General features: G+C 35.6%; 1 protein-coding gene across 4 annotated transcripts in view; it reads right to left on the bottom strand.

Annotated features, from left to right (window-relative positions):
- Nucleotides 1–227: 227 nt before the first annotated feature.
- PRKG2 (protein kinase cGMP-dependent 2) overlaps nt 228–21,051 on the bottom strand; it is a 125,323-nt gene continuing 104,499 nt past the window's right edge. For 3 of the 4 annotated variants that reach the window (XM_074324384.1, XM_074324382.1, XM_019720111.2), the window contains exons 16-19: nt 18,087–18,209; nt 12,866–12,928; nt 6,813–6,879; nt 237–4,700 (exon numbers count right to left, since the gene is read on the bottom strand). In XM_074324384.1, coding sequence (XP_074180485.1) covers nt 4,605–4,700; nt 6,813–6,879; nt 12,866–12,928; nt 18,087–18,209 — 349 coding nt within the window. In that variant the 3' untranslated portion in view covers nt 237–4,604. Of the gene's footprint in view, nt 4,701–6,812; nt 6,880–12,865; nt 12,929–18,086; nt 18,210–21,051 lie in introns of all 4 variants that reach the window. The other variant, XM_074324385.1, reaches the window with a different exon arrangement.

Here is a 21,051-nt window from a genome sequence, read left to right as displayed (position 1 = left end):
AGTAAAACCTGGGGAGGTAATATTACATCATAGGGAATATAGTCAATAATAATGTGATAGCATGGTACGGTGTCAGATGGTTGCTGGACTTACCTTGGTGATCACTTCTTTAGCATAGAGAATATAATCAATAATATGGTAATAACTATGTATGGTACCAGCTGAGTACCATTGAATAATTATGATATACACCTGAAACTAATATAATATTGTATGTTAGCTATATTTTAATAAAAATATTTTAAAAATAGAACTTGTAGGAATCATTTTTCCCACAAAATCTTCACAGAGAAGATTTGTGAGTGTAACTTTTGTCTGATAGAGTGGATCATGAATCCATACAGGGGAAGTCAGGAAATGTTTAAAGAAAATGTATCAGCTTGGTATACAGACATAGATAGATAAATTGAAAAGAGGCATCTCTACCACCAAACCTTTACAGGCAGGAAACAGGATATGATGTCTACTTAGTTGCAAATACTAGCCATATCCTGTATAACAAAAAAGGAATGATGACTCAGAAAGCAGAACCAAGGTTCTACAAGGTGGAGTCAAGAGTTATGGAGAATAACTCACAGGGACTAGGATTGAGCCATAAGCAAAAACATGGCAACCTGCATCAGACCAAATTTCAGCAGACTAGTGACTGCTTTGTGCCTCTCACATTCCCCGTTACTGAATGCAAGAATTTGTTTATCCTTTGATCTGCTCCTCATTCAATGTTGTGTGTGGACAGATGACTTATTTACTTAGTTCACAGGCTTTCAGACCTACAAGAAAGTATCCAAGGAATTATACCTGAGGAGCCTCCACATGCCTGAATAGATTTAGATGACAAGTTCTTGGACCTTGAGCCTGAGCTTGATGCTATAATGAGATGATATTTTTAGGGGGGTTCTTGGGAAGGAGTGAATTTATTTTGCATATGGCTGTAACATAAGTAATCTGTGGACAGAAAGTGGGTTGTGGCAATTTTAAATCTTGCTTACAAATTCTTTGAAATGTTCTTCATTAAGAAATTGAATCTATGTCCCTTCCCTCAAATCTGGGTGGGCTTGTATTTCTACCAATAGAGTGTGACAGAAGTGATGCTGGAACTTCAAGATTGGTTCATAAAGGATAGTACAACTTTTCCTTGTTGGTTGGAATACTTGCTCTTGGAGCCCTCTGCTACCATAAAAGAAGTCTGACTAGTTTAAGCACACCAAGATGTCAGGAATCCAAGCAATAGAGAGGACACGTGTAAGCAACCTGGTCGGCCATTCTAATCTTTGAGTAGTCCCATCCCGCGCTCCAGATACGTGTAGGTGAACAAGGCTTCAGGTGATTCTAGTACCCAGCCATTTGAGTCACCCAATCTTTTAGTCTTTCCACCTGATACCCCAGACACTGTGGCATATGTTGTCCTAATTCCACAAAATCTAATAATATTAAAACAATTGTTCTAAGTGACTAAGTTGTGGGGTAACTTGTTACATACTCATAATAACTGGGACTGAGCCATGTAAATACATCACAGCTAAATTGTGAATGATATACATATTTGAGGTCAATATTTAGCTTTGAGGGCAGTAAACCATCAGTGTGTTTATAATTATTTTAGAACCTTACACAAATTAGATAATGGATGTGTAAATACTCCTATTGCAATGCCTAGCAATAAAGAACAAGAATTCATTATTATGCCAAAAGAAATATATTAATATGTGTATATCACTTTCCAAATGGTTATTTTCAATGATCTATGAGTAATATACTGGCCAATGTTTCAAAGCTTTCCATGTATATCTCCAAATCACAGATGAAAAAAAGATGTGGTTTGTTGTTCAAGGTGACACAAATCTGAACAAATCTAGAATTCAAACCCAGATCTTTTTTATTCCAAATATCTTACTTTTCACCACTATATTCTGCTCCCTCCAGACATTTTAAATATAAATATTAAGAAAATACAACTATGAAAAGTTGGAAGAGGCTCAAGAATGAAAACTTAACTTTGCACCTAGAAAAGAGATTAAGAATGATTTAATGATTACAAATATGATGGGTTTGTATGTAGAGGAATAATTTTCAGTATGTCCTAAGGGGGAAAAAAAAGAAACGTATGCCTTTAATTCATAAAAAAGTTAAAATTTAGAAATTTAGGTGAGCTCTTAATAGAGCACTTAATTTTGGTAAGGGTTAATCTTCATTTATGTAATAGAGCTTGATCAACCATCTTCATGATTTAAAAGAAAAAGATAGATACTGAATTTTTTGTGGTACAATTGTACATATAGATACCAATGGTAGATAAAGTGGACGACTGAATGGCTATTAAGGCTCCTTTAGTTTTAATAGAGATAAGTAACAGTAGCTCCCACCTATGTAGCATTGATTATTTCAGCAAAGGACTTTATAGATATCTTATTTAATCCCCGAAACAGGCTTCTAAAGCAGGTATTACTTTACTGTGCCTTTTTCTATAGGTGAGAAAACTACTACACTAAAAGGTGAAGTCATCTTCCCAAAGTCACCCAGCTAGGAAATAGTGAAATTGAGATTATACAATGGCTCAATGGCTCATTTCTTCATCTTTCTATTGCAAAGAAACACAGTAAAAATCAGATGTGTATATTACATATTGATATGGCCAGTCACAGGCAAAATACCTGTAGTAGTCTAAGTCGGTTTTTATTTGTATATATGTAGGTTTTTCTTGAATTACAACTCTTGATCTCCTTTGAGAATATTATTGTGATTATACTGTACAGTTCTAATATCTACCCAGTACATAAATTTCCTACATTTAGGTGGGTAATTTAAAAATATATACATGAAAAACATACAGTGCTTACAAATCAAATGCAAATAAAAATCTTTTAAAAATCTTAGAAATTCATTAAGCAGGTTATGTTGATCCTATTAAAAATGGTTCTTCTATGTACAATACACAATCTTTAAAAATACTACTCCAGGAAACAAAAAAAAATCTTTGGTTCAGCAAAAGGATTCTAAATGTGGAAATTTAGTTTGTTAAGGAGGCACCTCTTGAGTTGGGCCTCTCTTATCTGGTTTAACTCTTCTGGAAGCATGGCGCTGACTTTCTTTGAAGGCAAAAAATGTGGGCGAGGGGTGGGTAGAGGTTCCTATTCCCATAGAACGTTAGCATATGAAAATATAACCAGAAGCTTGAATAATGCAGTAACTTAGATGGTATTTTAACTCTGCTAGATCAAAAAGATACAGAGAAAGTCTGCTTCCCATCCATTGTGGAAGGAGGGTAAGGGAAGGATCATGGTTAATACATAAAAACATTTACTAGTAAAGTTCTTAGGTACTGGCCTCCAAAGCTATTGAAACTACTCTCTTCATTATTTGGAAAACAGCAAGGAGGCCGGAGGACAGGTGCTAGATGATGCTTTTACTTCTGAAGTCCCATCACTTCTGCAGCAGCGTGCCTGCCTTAATAATCTAAAATTATAAACACAGCCATGACTCAGATGTCTTTTTAAAAAGTTATTAACATAGCGGTGATTACAGTGCATGAACATTTACCAATGGGACCTTCATTAAAAATTAACTGTGGTTATTCTATACTCTGGGTTTACTAATAGCAACAATCACAACACCGGCCAAAATACCTCCAGGGTTTCAAAGAGTCAGCAACCTTACCTATCAGACTTTATTCTCCTTCACATTTAAAGGGAGAGAAAAGCCTTCACAATCTTGTTTCTGCATGTTTTCTATTTAGATTGTGAAAACATTTAGTATATAAGATAAAACCTTTCAAAAAGCCCGTTATGTAACCACACACTATAATCACCTTCAACAAGGCTTTGGAAAGTCTCGAAGGTATCGCAGCTGGCGGCAGGAGAATGAAAAATATTTTTTGCTTTATTTTCTCTAAGTTCCCCAATAGAATATAATTACCTGGTTGGATTAACTAAGTCCTTTATTTTAGGGAGCGGTACCACTGACTAATGACTCAAACTTGCCTTTTCCAAGATGAATACCAGAAGCGCATTAATACATTTCTAGGTTAAATGCAGGTAAAAGTCAAGGGCCTCTACTGACTACCAAGATTTCTGCAAATCACCACTTGAAGATGCCATAATGCTTATACAGAGTTGTTAAGAGCAGGGGAAATCTTCCAAAATTCACCCTTGGTCTTGATACTATTTGCATGACTTAGTTGCTTAAGGGCAATGCTTCTTAAACCTCATTAGGACTCAAAGGACATGAGCATGATTAGAATGGAGCAATAGATTGCAGAGAAAACTATGCCCCCTTCAACAACAACAACAACAACAACAACAAAAAAAAACGGTTCTGACTGTGGAAAGGAGAATAGAATAACCTTCAACATTTGAGAAAAGCAAAGAATAGAATACATGAACAATTCACAGCGTCTAAATAAGACATTATAATTCAGAACCACCTTCATACCCACTATCACCCACCCCAGCTCATGGGCAGGGCTTTCGTTTCCCTAATGGTCTTCCAAAAGATATTACAATATTCCAGAGAGAGAAATAATCAATGCTAGATTATTGGTTCGCATAGTCCTCTTTTGTAGTAGATACGCAGTAATCATTGTTTTGTTTTGTTTTTGTTTTTTTCTGTCAGAAGTCTTTATCCCAGCCTGACAGCTCATCTGGAGGCACTCCCTTTTCAGGAGGATACTTGTCAAAGTAGCTGTGATCTGTGGGTCCATTGAGCTAATAGAGAAAGGATTAAAGCAAAGGTAAGGATGAGGTTGACTAAGCATGCTATTACATATGGTTAATACTTTCTATATCTGAACACGGGTTTTATATTACAAACACTGGTAAGTTACATATAAGGAAAAGATGGCTAATTATCATTTCTGAGTCAGACTACCAGCCTCATGAGATCTCCCCTTTAGATCAAATGAATTCGGTCACTGGATTACATTCAATAAAAGCTACCTGGTTTGGGAGTCATTATTAAAAGAAAAAGTGACAGAAATTATGTCCATATTTTTCAAGTAAAAAAATCTTAAAAGCAAATACTTCAAAAAAATACAAAATTTCTAAAATTCTTCTTCCATTTTACAAAAGATTCTCACCAATCTTGACGTTTTATATGGTTAATTGACCTATATAAAGTTTCCAGAATGCCAAAGAGACAACTCAAAATATTATTGACTGTTGAAAGAGTGAAATGACTCTGGAATTAAAACTATTTTGCAGATAAGGTGGTTTCGAATTCTTTGCTTTCCAACAAATTTAAGAAGTACCTAATTGAATTATCAGCTGATAGATCATTAAAAATATTATTTATGATAGATCATAATGTGTTTTTTTTAGGAGGGTGGGGAGATCACTCAGAAGGCATTTAAAATGACATTTTGCTATTACGAAACCATCCACTCCCATGTGCTTATTTTTGTGAACACAGCTCTTAGCACATGCATCAACATAATTTTAAAAAGGAATAGAATTGATGTGGAGTCTGATCCTATTTTTAAAATAAATAACATTCATCCACGGGTAAATTAAATAATTGCTTTTCAAAAGATGTTTAATAATTACTTCAAAATTTTGTAATTTATTTATGTTGTTTGATATTGCATACGATAAAAATATAATTATAACTGAATCCAGAAGAAACATTTATGTTGTCACAGAAATTTCTGTTGTCACAGGGATTTTAAAATTTATAAAACTATAATTGAAAGGTATTTAAAGAATGATCAATTCAAGTTTGCCAAGCATAAAAAATATTTTACATTAGGATGAAATTTTGTAGGGAAAATAGAATGGAAATATGAATTCAGAGAGAAAAAGGAGTCATGTAATATTTTTGTCTGTATTGCTAAATGGTTGATTGGTATCAAATCTCAGTGGTATTTAGATTACATTGGAAATATTTAAAGGAGTAAAGTAACTGTAGTGTTTAACTTTAAAAAGTCAAAATTTACAACATATTAGAAATTATATTCTCCACAATGACTTAAATGTACAATGAAAAATTCAGACATCAATCTAAAAAATGTACAAGAGGAGACATAGATCTTCAAAACTCCTCTAGAGAGAACACAGTATAAAGGGTGTTGACCTACATCATTCCTGAGTCATTTTCCCCCAATGCTAGCAGATATTCTGCTTTCTTTAGAGCTGCCTGTCCAATCAGCTACATGTGGTGACTGAGCACTTGGAATGCAGCTGGTCCAAACTGACATGTGCTGAAAGTGTAAAATCCACTTGGACTTGTGAAAACAGGATGAAAACAAATAACTGTAACATCTCATTAATATTTTATATTGATTACATATTGAAGTGATAATACTTGAATATTAATTAAATTAATTTAACCTATTTCTTTTTACCATTTTTAATGTGGCTACCAGAAATTTTCAAATGACCTATATGGTTCATATTATGTTTCTACAGTCAACTGTCAGCCTAACTAACACTGACTCCTTGGGGACGTAGATTTACATGTGATTGATTCCTGAGAGCTGAACTAATGCCCATCAAATAGATAACAACATGTAGTCCCTATAATCACAACTTACGACATTTTAATTTAATTTTGAAAAACCACAGAGGGTGCCAAAAAAATGTATACACACTTTAAGAAAGGAAAAAACTGTATTAAAATTGTAATACTCAATACATACTGCTAACAAAAGATGAATACAAGTCATGTGTATACATTTTTTTGGCACCCCCAGTATTTTAAAAATCTAAAATCTGTCACACACACACACACACACACACACACACACACACACACCCCTAAATTCTGTTTACAAAAACAAATACACACAAAAAATTATAGTAGCAATATAGTAGAAACCATACCTCTCTTTGTAAAGGTGATGGAAGGGTCCGTTCTTTCAATCCCTCCCAATTAAAACCATTTAACCACCTGAGAAATGAGCAAAGTACAGAGAAATGTCACTTGCCTGAAAACGATTAGCCTGTCAAGTTATCTGCCCATCCATTTGGTTGCCTGCTCCCTGTATGCAACTATGCAGCTGCCAGTGGTTGGAGGAAAATACTCGACCATGCTTGTTGTCTGGTCTCACCTTGAACCCATACCCCCTCACGAGGGGCACTTACTGCTGCCCAGTAATCAGTTTAGACTTCCCTGCTATCCCACTCATCATCACACTGTCTTAGAGTCATAATTCATATTTTGTCTTCTCTCTTCAAACTTCCAGAACCTTTTCCCCATTCTCAGTCTTCAATGATGACCTGGCTTTCTTTTTCACTGAGAAAACTAAAACAAAAAAGAGAACTTCCACAGTCTTCCACCAGCGTGCCTGCCTACTTACCTGCAACTGTGTATTCCCTTGTTTAGGCCCTGAATGAACTGCCTTTGCTTCTCGCTAAGGTCAACTCTTCTACTGTGTACTTGACCCCATAGACTCTGATCCATTCAAAGTCATGCTCCCGCAGTTCTCTCTCCTGAATCTTCAACATATTCTCTGCTGGATTATTCTCATCGGTATGGAAACATTGTATCTCTTCCAACCACAAAACACTCTCCTTTGACTTGAGCTCCTTTCCAGCTCTCATTCCACGTCTCTCCTCCCATGGGAGAAAAACCCCTTGAAAAAGTTATTTAATCACTCTATTTATCCATTTTCTCCTGACCACACTACAATCAGATTTCATCCTGTCCATTCACTGAATCACATCAGTTCTCAGTTTCCATCTTATTTAAACTATTAGTAGCATGTGCTATACAGTTCATCACTCATACTTCCTGAAACCCTTCTTCACTTGGCTTTCTTCCTACCTTCTTGGGTGCTTTCCCTCATTTTCCACTGCTATTTCCATAGGAAGTTGGTCTGTTCCAGGGCTCAGTTTTTAGACCACTTCTTTTTTCAACACTCTCATTTCCTAGGTAATCTCATTCAGTCTTGTGGCTTTTAATAGCATTTACATTCTGATTACTCCCAGATTTCTATTTCCAACCAAGATTTCCACATTGCTTTATGGGCTAATATGTACAACTGTTATTTATCCAGTTAGACATCCAGTCTACCAGGCATCTAGCATGTTATCAGGTCACACTGGAGCTCCAAATGTCCTCCAACAAACTTGTCTCACCTCTTGCAGTTGCTCAAAGCAAAGACCTTGGAGTTATCTTTTCTCTCACACCCTGCCTCAGTCCATATGCAAATCTTGTCAGTGTTACTTTCAAAATATGCTTCCATTCAGAATATGACAAATTCTCAACACCTTCACTCTACCTGTACAGGCCAAGCACTAGTAGTCCTTGCCAGTATTACTACAACAACCTCCTCATGTGTCCTTCTGCTTTTGTCCCTGGCAAACAACCCAGCAGCAAGAGTGATCATTTAAAACTAAGTAAGTTCTCACCACGATTTTTGGTTCAAAACTCTCCAGTGCTTCCCATTTCACTCTTTACCATAAGCCACCAGGCTTATAAAACAGCCTTTCCACCACCGCCCTTCCCCACTCACCCCTGTCCTCCACTTTTCTCCTTCCTTTGCCCGTTTATCTCCTCATCCTGTTCCAACAAGCTAGGGGTGCTCCCATTTCAAGACCTTGCACTCTAGGCCCTCTCGCTGGAGTGTTCTTTCCTCAGATTTCTACATGGTTTGTTCCCTCAACACCTTCAGGTCTTTTCTCACAGGTCATCTTCTTAGTGAGGCCTTCTTTGGGTGTCCAATCTAACATTGCAAGCCCTTCCCCACCCCCATCCCCACATGCGTTCTATCCTTCTCCCTGCTTTATTCTTTCTCCCTACTGCTTACTGCTATCTAACATATCTATTAAGCACTTTACTGAATTATCTTGTTTATTTTCTGTCTTCCCCACTAGAACGTAAGCTCCTTGAGGGTAAGACTTTTTGTTTTTGTCAGTTTCCTTTCCTCTGTGTCCCTAACACTTGACACTGAACGGGGGCTCAGTACTTGTCTTTTCAATAACTGAATGACTCTGCAAGAGACCAAACTTACATAGAACCTCTCATTATAGTGTCTTGTCATATCACACCATGGTGGTGCTACTCCCGGTGATATGAATCTCAAAGGCTCCAAGATAAAAAAAAGGATTTTATATTAATCTGCAATGGGAATAAGCTGATGGCCACATACAATTCTTTCATTTATTGCATCATTAATCTAAAAGGGCTGATCGGGTCTTCAGAATACATATCAAGCTTGGTGGCTCGAAACATACCACCAGAAGTGAGGATGCCTTGCTTGTCTCAGACACAAACAATGTGCTTGGTCTCTCAGTGTCTTATAAGGACCATGGAATACTACTGTTCTATATCCACTGACCTTTTCTACTGGGACATTAAGGTCAGGTCAGCCAGCCAACCAACATTTATAGAAAGTCAAATGGGTCCCAGGCATAAAACAAATAAATAAACAAAAAACAAAGCAAAACAACAACAACAACAAAAAACAATCCAAAGACCCTGCCTTTAATGTTTTATTTTGGTGGAACGTGACTGACAGAAAAACAAGTAAACGATACAAATACTTAAATTAATTTCAGACACTAATAAGTACAAGGAAGATTAAAGAGAATAAAGTCACAGATGATCACTGGGCTGGAGATGGGTTCAAGAGGCTGCTTTTAGATAGGCTGGTATTTGAAGAAGTGATATTTGAATTAAGGCCAGAATGAAAAGAAGGGGGAAGCCACGGAAAGAGCCTTCCCAGTGGATGGAAGTGAAAGGAATAAGCTGCAGTGTGGGGAGTGCTGGGGAAACTGGAAAAAAAAACAGATGTCTGAGAAATGGCCAGAGGCCAGATCATGTAGGGCTCTGTAGGACACAGTAAGGATCGGAACTTTATGCATAACGGGAAGCCATGAAAAAGTTCTGTGGAGAATAGGGGCCAGGATGGGACAGGAGGTGGGGCAGTGTGTACGTGACTGAGACAGGAAGACTGTAGGAGGCTGTCCGTTGGCCAGGCCAGAAGTTATGCTCTTCCACCCTTCTCAATCTCTCTCATCCCTGGGGTTGGTTTGGGTTCAGTCCGTGACTGGATTTCCCAAAGGGTACAAAAAACAGAGTGCAGGTTCTAGTACAATCCATTTCAGGTGCCATTCTTAACCCAAAGTACCTTTTTGATATAAGCTGCTGAGACTCTAGTCAAAGAGTGGGAGTCAGACAGCAACCCCAGCTGCACGGTTTCCCCTGTCCTTGCTGTGAAACCACAGAAGTCCTCTCCTTGATCTACCCACCAGCTTCTCTGCACAGGCTGATGCTCCACTTTTAGGATTTCTAGGCACACAGTTCTGGATTCTTTTCCTTTAACACTAAACACTGCCACAATTCCTTTAAACATATTTTACAATGCTCTCTACCCAGAAGCTACTCCATAAATATTAATAAAAATCACTGCTGTTACTCTACTTAATCAAAGAGCCTATGCATTTCTTGCTGAGTACTTGTTACAATTTGACTTATGGCAATATTTACTTAACATGAGTGGCTCTTCACTTAATACTTGGCCTTTTGACACTAACCACAGTTTAAGTAATGCAATTGGCAGCATGCACTCACATGTGAAAAATATTCACCAAAGAAATATTAGCAGCAATGGCACATAAATTGCTTCTTCATTTTTGGAAGACTTGTAGAAGCTATTCTTAAAAGTAATTTTAGAGACTAGAAATATTCAGGGTAAAGTGAAGACACTCAAAACATATTATTCCTCCACCTAGCAGGAAAGATTTAATTGTCCCCTAGAAGTATATTATCTCTCTTTTCAGAGGCATGTTGGGAGACATGATTGGTGCCTAGTTTATAAGTTAGCTCAAAAATAGGGGAGGGAGGAACTCTATTATTAGGAAAGATAATTTAACACAGAATGGGCAAACATAAAACAGTAGGCCATGTTTAACTGTATTGTTTTTAAATACAAAGTTACAGTGAATAGTTCTCTAAGGGAAAACAAGTTTTACTTTAGAGAAGAGTGAGAAAATCTGATGGCAAATTTTAGAGAGAATTTTTTTTTTTTTTAATTCCAAGACTATACTGAGTAGAGAAGCTATATATTTTAGGGACTTGTGAAAGGTTTTAGAATACTCCTATTTGAAGGCAAACAGAGATCTATTTTTCAGGCCGGGCCCACCCCAGCTTCATATGTTAAAAAACATTGTGAAAATAGGACAAAATAATGTTTTGAGTCCTCTGGGCTCACCGGAAGGCATTGTGTAAGTGTGGCACAGGTTACTAGCGAACTCTACCCTACACACTGTACACTGACTGTATAGTTATGTGGCAAAGAACATCCCACCTGTTAAGAAGAGTAGGCAAATGAATTCCTACAGGGAAGAAAATTCAAAATTCTTTATTACCATGCTGAGGTGAGAGAATTCAGTGGCATCAATTTGCATGTGTATTCAATCCCAATTTGACAGCTATATTTAAATGAGTCTCAGGTATTTAAGAAGTAAAAGACAAAATTGGAGGTTGTTAACAATTGTATCACTCTATTTACCAACTATCTCAAAGCAAAACATGAAGATGCCTCTGTAATGAGAGAAAGGAGGAAAATATATTGAAAGAATGACTTTAATTGACAGGGCTCTTGCTTGTTCAATATGAATGGTGTGTTTATATGTCATGTTATAATGAGATAAGAAATTGTGATAATAGCTTGTAGAAAGAAAGATAAATTGGAATCTAAGACAAATAACAAACTTTACATTGACGGCAACTCAAAGGATGACAAAGAACAATAAAATACTCTAAACATTTTAATGTCTATAAAATCCACAGATGTGTCCCCCTCCCTCTTTCCCTCCCTTCCTCTCTTTCCCTAATACACCCTCAAGGCAGAGCCCTCTATGAATTTACAATGTTGAATACATGGCTTTATTTCAAGAAAGTTCGTGAATAGATAGAGCAGGGTTGGCAGCTGCACAACTACTGTTAAGAAAAATGAATAGTGTTTCTTTTCAGCAGCATCTCTCCCTTTCTTTTTAAACTCAGTTGATGTGCCCTTAATTCTTCAGTAAAAACATCCGGAAAGGAATGCAATATTGAGGTGTTTTGATTTCTAAAAGTGATATCAGTGTGCTCCAAGGTTTTTAATAATGAAATTCTCAAATTTATTTTTTTGTGCTATCAAGAGGTGATATTTTATATCTGTAAATCATAAGCAAAATTAAAACATCTTGAGGATTACAGGATTTAGTCAGGCATTAATTTAAAAAAAAAAAATCTCGAAGGCTTGAACTTCCACATATGTAACCAATTCAGAGAGGGTATCTTATGGAAGTTATTCATGGTTCTGAAGGACAGATTTAGAAATTCACAGAACTGAAAAGGTTCATTTTAGATTACTGCATAAGGATAAAACATTGAGGTTTTGTAGAAATCAATGTACTTTACCCAAAAAGTGAAATACAACATGTGGCTTCAGAATTTGGGGAGCTAGTCAAAGGAAAATTATATTTTAAATAAATGTTAATTAAAATTGAAATAAAATACCATTTAATAGTTGATTTAGCTGAACACTTCTCTTGACTATTGACAATAATAACTATATTCTACTTTAAGTACAAATAAAATGTCAGAATCAGAATTTAATTCACCTATAGATTCCAAGTTGATATTTAAAAATAATAATATAGATAGTAGTGAACAAAAAACTAAGTTGCTATAACTTGAAGATGCGATTTTATAACTTCTTTGAAATTTCATCCATTCTTGATATGAATTTCCAGCGTTAGAGAAATCATTTTGAGATTGATTATTGTAACTCATCTAGTAAAACACAAATTAAATATAAAGTACCAAAGAGGAAAAACTGAGAATCTGTAAAAGAACTCTGTGGCCTACTGAGAGAAGCTTCAAGATCACCACAATTTCTATAAATTTCTATATTTTTCTGAGCAAAGAAGTAACTAGGTACCTGTGTTTTTTAATGTCATTGATCCCATTCTTCAGATTTCCCAGTCTTTCTGTTGGATTTTGCCTAAAATAATAATTTTTTAAAAGAAAGTTTATAATAATTATGCTTGAATGAATTTTAAATTAAAATTTAACATTTCTTCATTCATTCATTCATTCATTCATTCAACAATATTCGTAGATTAGGCATCTGAGTAGAGGGAGATGAAAAACACATGCCCCCCTCTAGGAAAGCCACAGTCAAATTAGAGTTAGGAATATATTTATATTATATCTATATTTATATCTATATATCTCTTAGTGCTTTAAATGCGCTAGAAGCAAATGCTTAAAAGAACAGGAGGGTGCTATCTTACAAACTCTGCTGAGAAAACCAGGGAAAGCTTTAGAGAATTATTTACACTTCAACTAGAATCATAGAAGCATGCAGAAATTTCTGTTGACAACCCACAGCTAAATTTCATGTTCTAAATTTACTAAATTTTAATGTTGTTTTTTTTAAAAGTTCAAATGTGCAAAACAAACAGTGGCAAAATGAAGTTCAAACAAAATTCTATAACTCTTCTCTTCTCCAATAAATTAGTTTTATTGGTAAATAGAAATTTGGAGTAATTTAAAATAAAGCCAGGAGCATGGTCCAAGATGGTACATGAAGCACCTAAACTCACCTCTTCCCATGAACACACCAAATATACAACTACATATGGAACAATTCCCTCTGAAAAAAGACCTGAAAACTAGCTGAACAGCTCCTTCACAACAAATAATAAAAGGGTCACATCAAGGTGGGTAGGAGAGGCAGGGACACAGTCTCTCCAAATATCACCATTCATTCCCACCCCCATGTGGCAACCCACAACCGGGAGGGATCTCACAAATCCAAATCTTCTCCCTGAGTACCAAGTGGTTCATGCCTCACATCAGAATGCCAAACCTTGGGATCTGAATGAAGAGATAGCCTCCAAAATGTCTGGCTTTGAAAAACAACAAGGCTCATGTTCAGGAGAACCAGAGGGCTGTAGGGAACTGAGATACTTTTGTTAAGAGTTGGCTCACAGACTCACTTACCCCAGTGCCAAAGCAGCAGTTTGAAAGGTACCTAGACTACATGTAAAGGAGATTCATTTACTAATCTTAAAGTGTCTGCCAGAGAAGCAGGGGCCTGTTGAGACTCTCTCTGGGAAAGGAGGTGCCAGCAGTTGCCATTTTTGTACTCTCCCTCTACCTCAACAGTGCCAGTGAGCATGTCCTAACCCAGTGCTGCCCTGTGGCCCCACAAAAGCCAATGGGTGCACCACAGTCCTGCATTCTCCCACTGCCTTGTTAATGCCAGAGGACACATGCAGTCCACATAGGAGACACATTAGACCAGGTAGACTTAACAGATATATGCAGAAAATCCATCCAAAAGCAGCAGAATACACATTATCCAGGGTAGATTAAATGTTAGGCCACAAAAATGACTTTCAACAAATTTAGAGAAGACTGAAATCATATCAAGTGTCTTTACCAACCACAATAGTATGTGAAACTAGAAATCAAGTACAAGAAGAAAACTGGAAAAATCACAAATATGTGGAGATAAACAGCACACTATTGAACAACCAATGGGTCAATGAAGAAATTAAAGTATACATCAGAAATACCTTAAGACAAATGAAAATGGAAATACGACTTCTCAAAAACTACAGAGTGCAGGAAAAGCAGTTCTAAGAGGGAAGTTCATAGTTATACAGGTCTACATCAAGAAAATACCCAAATGAACAATCTAACTTTACAAAAGAACAAAGCCCAAAGTTAATAGAAGGAAGGAAACAATACAGGTCAGAGCAAAAGTAAATGAAGTAGAGACTAAAAAGAAAACAGAAAAGACCAATGAAGCTAAGCACTGGTTCTATGAAAAGATTAAAAAATTGACAAATCTTTAGCTAGACTCACCAAGAAAAAAGAGAGGCATCAAACAAATAAAATCAGAAGTGAAAGAGGATACATTATAACTGATACCACAAAATGCAAAGGATCTTAAGAGACTACTGTGAATAAGTATATGCCAGCAAATTGGATAACCTAGAAAAAATAGGTAAATTCCTAGAAATATATAATCTTCCAAGACTGAACAGTGAAAAAATAGAAAATCTGAATAATTATTAGTAAAAAGATTGAAGCAGTAATCAAAAACTTCCCAACATCTACCATCAATTACCATCTACAGTTGCATCAAAAAAATAAAATAAAATAACTTTGGAGTAAATTTAACCAAGGTGGTAAAAGACCTGTACACTGAAAACTGTAAGACATTGATGAAAGAAATTAAAGAAGAGACAAATAAATGGAAAGATGTTCTGTGCCCATGAATTGGAAAAATAGTGTTAAAATGTCCATATTATTCAAAGCAATCTATAGACTCAATGCTATCCCCATCAAAATCCCAGTGACATTTTTTTTTATAGAAAGAGAACAAATAATCCTAAAATTTGCATGGAAACACAAAACACTCCAAATAGCCAAAGCAATCTTGAGGAAGAAGGACAAAGCTGGAGGCATCACATTCCCTGATTTCAAAATATATTACAAAGCTATAGCAATCAAAATAGTATGACATTGGCATAAAAACAGACACATAGATCAATGGAACAGAATGGAGAGCCCAGAAATAAACCCATGCATATATGGACAATTTATTTATGACAAAGAAGGTATGAATATACAATGGGGTGAGGATAGTCTCTTTAATAAATGGTGCTGGAAAAACTGGACAACCACCTGCAAGCAACTGAAACTAGACTACTATCTCTCATCATACACAAAAAGTAACTTAAAATGGATTAAAGACTTCAAAGTTAGACATGAAATCATAAAACTTCTAAAAGAAAACATAGGCAGTAATTTCCTTGACATTAGTCTTGCAGATGATTTTTTTGGATCTGATGCCAAAAGCAAAGGCAGCAAAAGGAAAAAAATAAAATAAAGGAGATTATATCAAACAAAAAAGCTCTGCACAGCAAAGGAAACCATCAACAAAATGAAAAGGAAAACTACTGAATAAGAAAAATATTTGCAAACCATATATCTAATAAGGGTTTAGTATCCAAAATATATAAGAAAAACTCATACAACTCAATAGCCAAATAAAGAAACAATCCAATTAATTATGGGCAGAAGATCTAAGTACACATTTTTCCAAAGAAAATATACAGATGACCAACATGTACATGAAAAGATACTCCACATAATTAATCACCAGGGAAATACATATCAAAATCACAATGTGATTTCACCTCACATCTGTTAGAATGGCTAATATCAAAAAGTCTACAAGCAACTATTGGCAAGGATGTGGAGAAAAGGGAACCCTTGTGCACTGTTGGTGGGAATGTAAATTGGTGCAATAACTATGGAGAACAGTAGGGAATATCCTCAAAAAATTAAAATGAACTACCATGTGATCTAGTAATTCCACTTGTGGGTATTGGTCAAAAGAAAATGAAAACACTAATTTGAAAAGATATATGTAACCCTATGTTCATTGCAGCACTATATAATAGTCAAGCTATAAAAACAATCTAAATGTCCATCAATGGATGAGTGGATAAAGAAGATGTGAGATATACCATGTGTCCCTGAAAATAAGACCTAGCCAGAACATCAGCTCTAATGCATCTTTTGGAGCAAAAATTAATATAATATAATTAATTATTATATTAATGTTAATATAATAATTATATTATACTGGGTATTATATTATACTATATTACATTATATAAGACTCAGTATTACATTATATTATATTATATTATATTATATTATATTATATTATATTATATTATATTATATAATACCTGGTCTGATATTACAGTAAAATAAGACTGGGTCTTACATTAATTTTTGCTCCAAAAGATGCATTAGAGCTGATGGTCTGGCTAGGTCTTATTTTTGGGGAAATACGATATAGATATAGATATAGATGTAGATGTAGATATAGATGTAGATGTAGATGTAGATATAGATGATATAGATATAGATATAGATAATGGAATACTACTCATCCATAAAAAAGAATGAAATCTTGCCATTTATGACAATATGGAGAGACCTTGAGGGTATTATGTTAAGTGAAATAAGTCTGACAGAGAAACACAAATACCATAGGATATCATTTATATGTGGAATCTAAGAAGAAAACAAATGAACAAACAAAACAAAACTTACAGATTCAGATAACAAAATAGTGGTTGCCAGGGAGGAGGGGGAGGAGGGGATGGACAAAATGGGTAAAGAGGGTCAAGAGGTCCAAATTTCCAGTTAGAAAATAAATAAGTTGTGGTGATGTAATGTACAGCATGTCGATTATAGTAAACAATATTGTAGTGCATATCTGAAAGTTGCCAAGAGAGTAAATCTTAAAAGTTCTCATCACAAGAAAACCATTTTTTTGTAATTTTGTATGGTATTGGATGGTAACAAAACTTATTGTGGTAATTATTTCGTAGTGTATACAAATATTGAATCATTGCATATGTCAAACCAATGTAATGTTATATGACAATTATACCTCTAAAAATAATAATGAAATAAAATAAGGTCAGAGGAGTACTTTTTTTAAAAATGAAGATTTAAAGTGGGCATATAGTAACATTTTATCATCACCACTGATTTTCTCTCAAAATAACAAGGTTGTAAATTGATTACTCCTTTATCAAATTAGGGTTTGTGGTTCCATTTTGCTCTATAACAGATAATTCCTAAAGATAATCTGAAAATTACATCTCTTTTATACTATCATTAAGTACTGTGGTTCTATAACATAAGATAAACTCAAACTCCCAACATAGACTGCAATACAGAAAATGATTTTTTGTAAATATAATTTACTGTGTTTCCCCAAAAATAAGACCGGGTCTTATATTAATTTTTGCTCCAAAAGACGCATTAGGGTGTATTTTCAGGGGATGTCTTATTTTTTCATGTACAACAATCGACATTTATTCAAATACAGTCATGTCATCTTCTTCTGGAACATCATCATAACGTACTAAATGCATCCGTCTGGCTGACGATCTTAACTGGGGCTTATTTGCAGGGTTGGTCTGACTTTCGGGGAAACATGGTACATAAAAAAGTTCAAAAAGTAAACATATACCTAATTTAAAATGTGTGGAAACAGAAATAAGAAGCCTTCACACTTTCTCCAAGAACAAGGGGTTTCTAATTGTCATTCTCACCTGCAAAGCCTCCGAATCAAATCCTCAGGTCGTCTTGTAATTTTCTTGGGAAAATCCATTTTTTCAATTCCTTTGAGAATCAAATTGTAGGTCATCATTTGGTCAATCCCAGAAAAGGGTGGGCTAGAGGAAACACAAAATAGGACACTAGGACCAGCATCTGAGACACATTTACAACTAAGTTCCTTCCTTCTTTCCTTCCTTCCTTCCTTCCTTCCTTCCTTCCTTCCTTCCTTCCTTCCTTCTTTCCTTTCTTCTTCCCTCCTTCCCTCCCTCTGTCTCATTATTTGTTTTATGATAAATCTGGATACACAGTAGAAAATCATTCCATTAATATCACATCACAACTAATTACACACACACACAAGTAATTTTAGATCATCACTAACATGAAAAATGAAGGAGAGGGGTGGAAATTGACAGACAGGTGTGACTTCTTTTAGACAGAGTGGATATGAAAAGAATCTCTCACAAGATGATGAGATGAAGCAGAGGTCTGAATGAAGAGCAAGAGTAAATTAGTCACACATGGAGAGACCTTGAGAGTATGATGTCAAGTGAAATAAGTCTGACAGAGAAACACAAACACTGTAGGATGTCACTTACATATGGATTCTAAAAAGAAAACAAATGAGCAAACAAAACAAAATGCAGAGGTTTTCAAGAGAGCAAGTACGAAGGCCATGAGTCAAGAATGGGCATGGGCTGTTCTGGGAGCCGTGAGGAGGGCAGTGTTGCTGGTGGAGAAAGTAAGCAAGAAAGAGGGATGTAAGAGAGGATGAAACATCAAATAGATCTAGTGGGCCACGATGAGGACCTAGGAATATGTTGTGAATCAAATGATCTAATTTACAGCAGCCAGAGGAAGCTTTTTTTCATGTGTGGAGCATAAACAGTGATGGTGAAAGTGGTGGGGGAAAGAAGGCCTGGTAGCCCGGACTAGGATAGCAGTGGTGAACGTGGTGAGATGTGGCTGGATTCTGATCTGTTTAGATGGAAAAGTCAACAGGATTTGCTGATGAGGTGAATGTGGTGTACAGTATAAAGAAAAGATTCAAGAATGGTGATCAAGTGTTTTGACCTATAGAATGAAGTCAACCTTTACGAAGGGATAAAAGACTAGAGCAGTGTAGGAGTACAGAGCAGGTTATGGGAAAGAGAATCAAGAGTTATGTTTTGAGCATGAAACAGAGATGCAAAGAAGGCAGTTGAATTTATGAGTCTGACGTTCAGGGAAGAGGTTAGAGCTGAAGATACGATTCGGAGCAGACAGTATTTATGACCATGGAACTTGATGATATCACCCAGGGAGTAAGTAGAAGGAAAAGAGATCAAAGAGTGAAGTGGCCCAATATTGAGAGGTCAGAATGATGAGAAGGACCCAGCAATGGATAGTGAGATGGAGCCACGAGTGTGGGAAAAGAAATGAGAGAAATACTGTGAAGACAGTATTTCAAGGAAAGTGTTGCTAAGATGAGTAAGAAAGCACTGGGAATTGGCCACTTGGATCAGATAACATTTTAATGCATATGCTTTGCTTTTAAAAATACTTCAATATCTACGCTCTTGTGTCATTTAATTTTTGAAAATTCATGAACTACTCACTATTTCTTGGTCATGCTTGAGACCTTTTGATACAGCGAATTCCCACTCTTGGTAATAAACTTGAAATAAGGTCAGTGAACTAACTGTTCAATAATCTATGTTTCACTTGTAAAGAAAATGAGGTAGGAAACAAAGACATTGCTATAATATTTCCAACTGATTTTTATATTTACAACTATATTGTTTTTGTTTTGAGTTCTTTTCTCATTTTCATTTACCGCCTGACTCTATAAAGTTCAGGGCATTTAAAATTAACTTTTCTTGTGCCCTACCCTGAAAACCTTTACAAACAATTTTCCAACTTTTTTATGACAGCTCTCAAGTCACCTTAGCAACTCCAAGTTATTGTGTTTTTTCCCCCTTCTTTAGTCCCTCATTTTATTTCTTTACTCCTTGTAACAATTTATCCCAACTGGTGAAGACCGAAATGTATATTCTCCAGTTACCTACGGGAAACTTCAGGTGTCTCTTAGAAATGCAGTTAACAAATTTCCCAGGAATGAGGAACAAATTCATGAAATAGAATTCCATGTGTTCAAGGCCTTAAGCAACTTTCCGTCTAAATGACTGGAAACTTTTCTCTTCTTTCCTTCAAACTCTTAAGCAATTAATATTTGAAATTGATTACAGATACTATAATCTTTCATATCTGTTTGCTCAACGAAGTAAATAGGAAGTAGAATGTCGTCACAGATAATCTAACATTTAAATTTATAAGTGTTAAAAGTTCAAGAAGATTCTATGAAACTCTTTTTATGTAAAATATGTGTTGAGACTTGAATCTCCATCAATGGTCTCATTCTAGAATTTCTTATGCCATTCCAAATGCAAATCTTCCCTGAAAATATCTGGTTTTAAAGGTTTATAAAGATAAATCAGTTCATGAGGGATGGAGGTACAAAACTGAAAAGGAAACTGATGTGAATCTTGTGTGTGTAGTGTGCGTGTGTGTCCATGCATTATACTACATGGCATATGTGTGTAATGGAAAATATGTCTTGTCATATTTGTCATTTAGAGTCAGAAGATCTGGGATCAAATCACTGAACTCTGGCAGGTAGCTCACTGCCCTGGTTTTCTAACCTATAAAAGTTAAATCAGAAAGTAATCATAACAAAATTTAAATTATAAAGAAATAATAAAAATTCCTGCTTTAATTTCCACACAAGTTTGTGAAAACAAAACTAGATAATATACATGTAAGTGCTCTGTAAACTGCAAAATGCTTTACAAATGTGAGTTAATATTACATATAGCCTATATATATATGTGTGTGCTCATGTGTGCATATAAATGTATGTGTGTGCATGCGCGCGCATGCATGCTGAACATTTTGGACCTTGGGTTCATTAATATGGCT

Source organism: Rhinolophus sinicus, linkage group LG02 (genome assembly GCF_036562045.2).
Source record: "Rhinolophus sinicus isolate RSC01 linkage group LG02, ASM3656204v1, whole genome shotgun sequence".
NCBI lineage: Eukaryota > Metazoa > Chordata > Mammalia > Chiroptera > Rhinolophidae > Rhinolophus > Rhinolophus sinicus.
The sequence above is the reverse complement of the archived record's forward strand: the minus strand, read 5'-3'. Positions and strand labels throughout refer to the sequence as shown.